Source organism: Berghia stephanieae, chromosome 5 (genome assembly GCF_034508935.2).
Source record: "Berghia stephanieae isolate SIO BIC M18660-M18661 chromosome 5, UCSD_Bste_1.3, whole genome shotgun sequence".
Lineage (NCBI taxonomy): Eukaryota > Metazoa > Mollusca > Gastropoda > Nudibranchia > Aeolidiidae > Berghia > Berghia stephanieae.
In genome coordinates, this window is record NC_088364.1 from 41,994,664 (window position 1) to 42,002,163 (window position 7,500).

The window sequence follows — 7,500 nt, forward strand, 5'->3', positions numbered from 1 at the left end:
AAATTCGTTTACAGACGTGGCATGCATAAAAATGAATAAATATAAAGTTAGGAATTTATGGCGATAATGTATATATATAAATAAATAAATTTATACAATGTGAAATATGCTGTCCCTATGACCCCTAGTTTAAATTTATATGTAAATACATAAACATGTATAAATATAGAATTAAAAATTAATAGCGACACTTTATATATTAATTTTATAAATGGAGATTATTCTTCTGGCCTCTAGTCCGAACTTGTGTGTAGATATATATTTAAAAATATAAAATTATTTAATTTAAATCACAGTTGAGTGTTAAAAATTCGAAAAATAGACGTATTATTATTATTATTATTATTATTATTATTATTATTATTATTATTCTTATTATTATTATTATTATCATTATCATTATTATTATTATTATTATTATTATTATTTATTATTATTATTATTATTATTATTATTTATTATTATTATCATCATCTCATCATCATCATCATCATCATCATCATCATCATCATCATCATCATTATCATTATTATTATTATTATTATTATTATTATTATTATTATTATTATTTTTATTATTATTATTATTATTATCAATCAAATATTTTGTCACAACAAGGAGTAGAGTTAAATATTATTATTAAAAGATCAAATTTCTTAATAGCGGCATATACATATTATAAGGACTGCTCCAAGGACAAAACTTCGAGGAACCTCGAATTTCAGGGAATACATTTCAAAGTTGACGCCACTTACCACTACAATTTGGATGTTGTCAGAAATTATCTAAACCAGGTCATGAAGTGCTAATTATAATTCTCTCAAGATGGCTGATCAGTTTATCGTGGTCAATAGTGTCAAACGCAGTTTTATATATAAATCCAAGGGGAGATAATGTTCAGATTATTTTCGTCTGCATTCCGAGTCAAGTGGTTGAATACTCAAAGAAGTGCAATTTCTGTACTGTAATGCTCCTTGAATCGCATTGAAACTATTCTTTGAGATCATTCTTTTGTGGCGAAAATAAGGCGGGCGTCATAGTACGCAATGGAGTACTGAGAAGGTCCTTGGTGATCGGTACAGGGCATACCATTATACTTTGAAATCAGTTCATATACACTTAAAAAAACGGTTAAACTGAGAGCAACTATCTCCAAAAATTTAATAAACCAAAATTATCAGTGTACAATCGCCTTAACTCACTCAACCCTAACACCCTACTAAATCCGTAATATACCCGGGGTTACTTTTAACCCATGCCTTTTTATTTCATTTTTCTGAGACAAATTATAGGTGTAGTATCAAAGTTTATGTTGTTAATGTTTACATGTTAATGATAGCTGGATAAAAATATCTATATCCATGCTCATTTTTATTATATTTTTTCTAATTTTGAAAAGTAGCAAAAATCTCTAGGATTGAGTTCAAATGGGGTGTCGGGATGAATTAGGTGTTATAAGGCTCGTTTAAATAAAAGTCACCAGAGATTTTAGACTTTTGCTTCCGGTAAATTTAAGAATTTCTAATGTCTTCAATACGATTTGCCAGCCATTATCATCATATCCGCATCATCATCGTCATCATCATTATCATCATCATCATCACCATCGTCGTCGTCGTCGTCATCATTATTATCATCATTATCATCATTCCAAATAAAGTACCCCACCTTAAATCTTAAGAATTCTAAATCCTGATCCGTCTATCCATTTCTAATGTACCAGACACCATGAAGACACTGTGCCCTGGAAGTCCAAAACCATGTACTCAACTATGGATTATATGGCAAACAGCCTTAGTATTATCATCAGTTCTAGCAGTTAAGGAACAAACCTGTAACGCGGGTTACTACCTAGGAAAGGATCCCACAACGTTGAAGGAAAAATGCTTAATATGTGGACATATGACATATAATCGATACAACAATCACAGGAATAAAACTTGTGATTACTGCGATTCTGACCCGGTGGAAGGAGAATGGAAACAAGTTAATAGACCCTGTACTTGGAAATCTAATACTGAAATCGGATGTCTTCGAAAAAATGGATTCGAATCTTACAGACTTCCTGACAAACACAACGGGGCGTTTGGATTCAAATGTAAGCCGTGTTCATCACCTTGCAAAAGTGATGAAGACGAAACGGTGGGTTGTACGGAATACACAAACAGGAAATGTGAAAAGAAGAAGAAATTGGATATTGGAGAAATTTGCAATTATGCAAATATATCATCAACAACATCAGGTACAACAACAACAGGAAAACAAACATTATCAACGACAGAGTCTTTTGAATCAGCTTCAAAATCTAAGTCTAATGCAAGCCAACAAAATCGACCACAACATGACGAATCTTGCATGAACTCCTATTTAATCCTTATTATTATGCTTTTGTCCTTAATTTTGCTTATCACATTATGCCATTTTATATATAGCATATGGCCAGAAATAAAATCAATACTACGTCGTTTGAAAGGATGTTCACGGCGAGGGCACTATAGAACAGGAGAAACAGGTATTATCAATGTTGCCGTCGACTACAACCAAGAAGATTCTGACGATCAGACAACGAGCACGTTCTGATGACATTATCACTTGTTGTGTCGGAGTCGCTAAAATGAAACAGAAAAGTCGAAATAATGATGATAAAAGAAAGAAAATCGAGATTAAGGAACACGATTAATTTATTACAGAAACTAAGTTACACCTACAACACAAATAGACACAACTCTACTTATCCATTCATCCTGCTTGTCTCTCCAGACATCCACGAATAAAGAACACCACGGCAAATATAAATAATAAAATAAAACACGACCGCTGAAATGGCGGTATTGTGTGTGTCCAATTCGGGGAAACTAAAAGACCTCCCTCTGGCTCCTCGTGCGTCGGTTTATACGCGATGGTTCGAACACCCCGATCGGGTGGTTGAGGTGTTCAGAAAACATGTATGAGCTGCATTGTACATTAGTACGGCACATATAAGGTGCTATGATACATCAGCATAAAAGTGTCACGGTCACAGGAAATTCACATATTGGGACCAAGCACGTCTGTTCCTGGCTAGAGTCACAATTTCGTCAATGTAGTAGAGTGCCTGCTGGTATAGTTGTTGAGCTCTTCAAGTAGGCAATAAAAGTTCGACGCAGGTGGCGGTCTGCGTCCATGTGCAAGATATGCCCCGCAAAGCGGAACCTGCGTCTCATCACTGTAGTTATCAGGTCGAATTCGGGACGTTTTGCTGTTTCTCTGTAGTCCTCTCCCGTGATGATGGAAAGGCATCGGCTGTTGAAACCATAATTTACAGTTTTGGTTACACCTTCTGTAAGTCGCCAAGCCTCGCAACCATGTGTGAAAACAGAGCAGGCACTAGAGGCATACAACTTGATTTTCTTTCCGCGGGACAGACGGTGATCGGACCACATATGGGATAGAGAGTTGAATGTTGTTTGTGCTATTGACATTCTGTATTCAACATCAGCCCTCTCGTCACCATCGCACTGGATACGACTACCAAGGTATTCAAAGGAGTTTATATTATATATATATATAATATATATATATATATATATATATATATATTTGACTATACGGCAGCATTTGACACAGTAAACCACACATTTCTAGACAACGCACTCAGCTGGGCTGGAGCATCGGTAAAACTTCGCCGCGTCACTCAAACCATCTTCGAGGCAGCATCTGGATGCGTGAGAATTAGAAAGCCCGACGGAAATGAAGAAACCTCTGCAGCCTTCAATATCGCTCGTGATGTGCTCCAAGGCGATATATTTTCCCCAATCGCTTTCATTATATATATATTATATATATATATATATATATATATATATATATATATATATATATATATATATAATATATATATATCCTTTCTTTTAAAAATATAGCATTGTGGAGAACATTGTGCTTATTTGAGTCAATAAAAAAATTGATACGATGCACAACTCTACTGAAAGATTTGAAAATTAGAAATGTATTTTTTACAGATAGATAAACAGATAACTTGATTTCCTTTATAATTTAAAGTCAGTTTGAATGTTCGTTGAGTCACACATATATCATAAAATACGTATCGACGACACTAAACAGTCCCAAAATCAACCAATTTCGTCACTGTAAAAAGTTGTCAGTTTGCGTCATCTATTTATGACATCAAGTATTATTATTACTTCCGTTGTGTTGTTGATTTAGCGGTGATCAGTGTTGTTATCTAGTAGTATGTTCTAATTGCGTGTATGTTTATGTGTGTGTGCGTGTGTGTGTGTTTGTGTGTGTGTTGTGTGTGGTGTATACATGTGTGTGGCATTTTTCAGCAAATCGTAGCATTCATGGTGATTTTATTCACTTGATCACATGAAGGTATTTCAGTCGCCATTTTGATTCTTTTTTTTTACTATTATGATTAGCTCGAGATCGAAGGATTTTTTTTCTATTAGGGTTAGTCATAAATCTTAGTAAAGGTGCAAGGATGTTTGTTTTTCCATAAGTTAAGTAAAGTACATCCCCAGTATAATGTATTCACTTAATGTAAATGTTGCTGCTCGAATCTCGAAGAAATAAATAATCATGTGAAATTGAATGTAAGCTTCAATTTAATTACAAAAACAGATCAAATGAACGTTTCGGGTTTCCCCTTTATCAACAAAACAGGATGAATGAAACACCAAAGATGAATGAGATATTGTGGTAGTGGCGTAGTTAAGATGGATAAACAAAACATTGGTTGGCAGGAAATTAGTATGCTCCTTTGTAAGGAAGCACGAATTAAAACAGAATGCTAGATATTTCTAAAAAGGTGCGCAATTAATTAAGTGAAAAGAGGGGAGGCGGGGAGGAACTGTGTAATGCAGTTTAGAAAGTGAAATATAAAAACATGTAAAAGATTGTTGGAAGATAAATACAATGGAATTGAAAATCCTTTCTTAAATATAGTCTAGCCTTGTGGAGAACATTGTGCCATTTGAAATTTGAGAATTAGAAATGTATTTTTTTACAGATAGATAAACAGATAATTTGATTTCCTTTTATAATTTAAAGTCAGTGGAGGTGCATAAAAACGGTGCCAAACGCCACCAAACATGATCACCAGAGTACTGTACTGTAAGTTAAGTTCTCGATCCCAGGATCGTCTTTCAACTCTGCTCACGTCTGCTACTTCAGGTTTATTTTCGCAGTTGATTTTATTACCACAACCTGTTTTCATACACGGACAACTATATGTTGCTGTGTCACGGGTCAGAGGCTATAGCGGCTTACGCTTCATGTTGGGCCACACATAAAAATCAACAGAGGATGTACCAACTTACACAGACAACGTTGTTTACCAATCTGCCCTCATTAAATAATGGTGGGTATAATATCGAATGGAAATAGTTCATTCCCCGTGAAATTGCGGGCTTTTTACTAGTATGATAAGATAAGATAAGATATACTTTATTGATCCTTGTATGGAAATTATAATTTTGTGTCACGACACAATTCGGCAATATATAAAAGAAATATAAAATGTTAATAAATTAAATAAAACTTGGCAAAGAATATTAAAAGTCTTAATATGTACAGTGGAACAACAAGCGGATATATCATGGTGACTATGATTATACTTATAATAAAATTCTTGTCTAATAAAAATATACATAATTAAATGATTATCAAGATACTTTATAAACTGGTAAAGGTTAAATGATATTATACTGAAAAGTAGAGAGGAATATAACATAAAAATCGTGTTATTGCGATTACATAAATATTTCATCTGAGGAATAAATATATTCTTTTGCGGTTATCACCTTATTTCATAGAAATATTTATCATTTGCTTTAAAGTAAAAGATTGTAGATAAGAGATTGAAAAGGAGTTATATATATTATTTCTAAGAAGTAACATGTTCTATAAATATAAATATAATTATTGAATCACATCTCTATAATATTATCCTTACTTCACACATAGATAAATGAATATGTCGGCTTAATTTATTTATTTTTTAACAATAACTTTTACTTTAAATTTAGAACAGGACACATAAGTTAAGATCATAAATTCGTTATTATCTACATGATTATGTTAATACTATAAGTGATTGTGAAAATTTATTAATTCTCTTTTAAGCGATGGGACTATATCTAAATCTAAGTCAGTGTCAGTGTCAGTGCAGTTTTTCACAGCTGTGGGGAGGAAAGAATTAAAATGTCTATGTTTCTTTGCGATACAATGCAGAAGACGACCGCTTCTTTTGCTGAATTGAATCTCTAGAGGAATTGAATCTTGAATCTCTGAATTGAAATATATATATATATATATATATATATATATATATATATATATATATATATATATATATATATATATATATAATTATATATATATATATATATATATATATTATATATATATGTATGGTGGTTTGAAGTTGCAGAGAAGGTATATATATATATATATATATATATATATATATATATATATATATATATAAATATATATATACACCTTCTCTGCAACTTCAAACCACTTTAATATTCTCGACATCAAAACATCACAGGAAGTATGAAACAACACACAATCATAAACAACAATAACGATTACACACACTTCCCGTAGATTGCCCTTGTGTCATGAAACAGAACTGACTGTAGAAGTAAACAATAATTGTATATTTACCGCTCCTTTAACATTAAAGTCGAGCATTTTTATTTCTTGGTTTTATATTTTATAACTATATATATATATATATATATATATATATATATATATATATATATATATATATGTATATCATTGTATATTATATATATATATATATATATATATATATATATATATATATATATATATATGTGTGTGTGTATGTGTGTGTGTGTTTGTGTGTGTGTGTGTGTGTGTATAATTCTACAATGAACTCACAACCTACTATGTAAACGTTTCAGTAAAACACATTTCATGCATTCAATTCTGTGAAATGGCATATCTAGTTTTTTCTCATCGATATTAGACTTTTAACAGACATTGTTTTAGATATCGGGATATTACGAGATTGTTTCTTAATTCCAATGACCTTATTTAAAACTGTTTTACGGGAATATTTGAAATTTTCTTAAATTAAATTTTGTTTTCTGTATTATAGTCTATCTACAAGAAATCTTTAAAAAGGTGATATTTAAGGTCCTATGAGATTATAAAGCTTTAACAATAACAAAGTACAATCCCGTGCAAAATAATCAGAGGTGAAGGTCACTTCCCTTGCGTGTGTATTATCACTTCAATGAACAATTAATCACCGCATGATAACATTTTGCCAAATCTTGTTTTGCGCGGAAAGTGGCAAAAAACATTATTTATTTTATTATCCCTTGGAGATTTGTACAAAAGATTAATTGTCTCGATGTCATAAAAAATCAGCGCCAGTTGTCCAATTAAGTCATGATATTGTCATGGTCTCAAGTGAGTAAAGAGCTACTCGACTATGCATAAAGGTATGTAGAATAA

The 7,500-nt window shown here is 31.9% G+C and overlaps 1 protein-coding gene across 2 annotated transcripts in view; it reads left to right on the forward strand.

Moving 5' to 3' along the window:
• The window catches only part of LOC144972944 (uncharacterized), an 11,039-nt gene extending 8,382 nt beyond the window's left edge, over positions 1-2,657 (forward strand). For both annotated transcript variants that reach the window (XM_078914783.1, XM_078914784.1), the window contains one exon: positions 1,724-2,657. In XM_078914783.1, coding sequence (XP_078770909.1) covers positions 1,724-2,580 — 857 coding nt within the window. In that variant the 3' untranslated portion in view covers positions 2,581-2,657. The remainder of the gene's footprint in view (positions 1-1,723) is intronic.
• Positions 2,658-7,500: the final 4,843 nt, after the last annotated feature.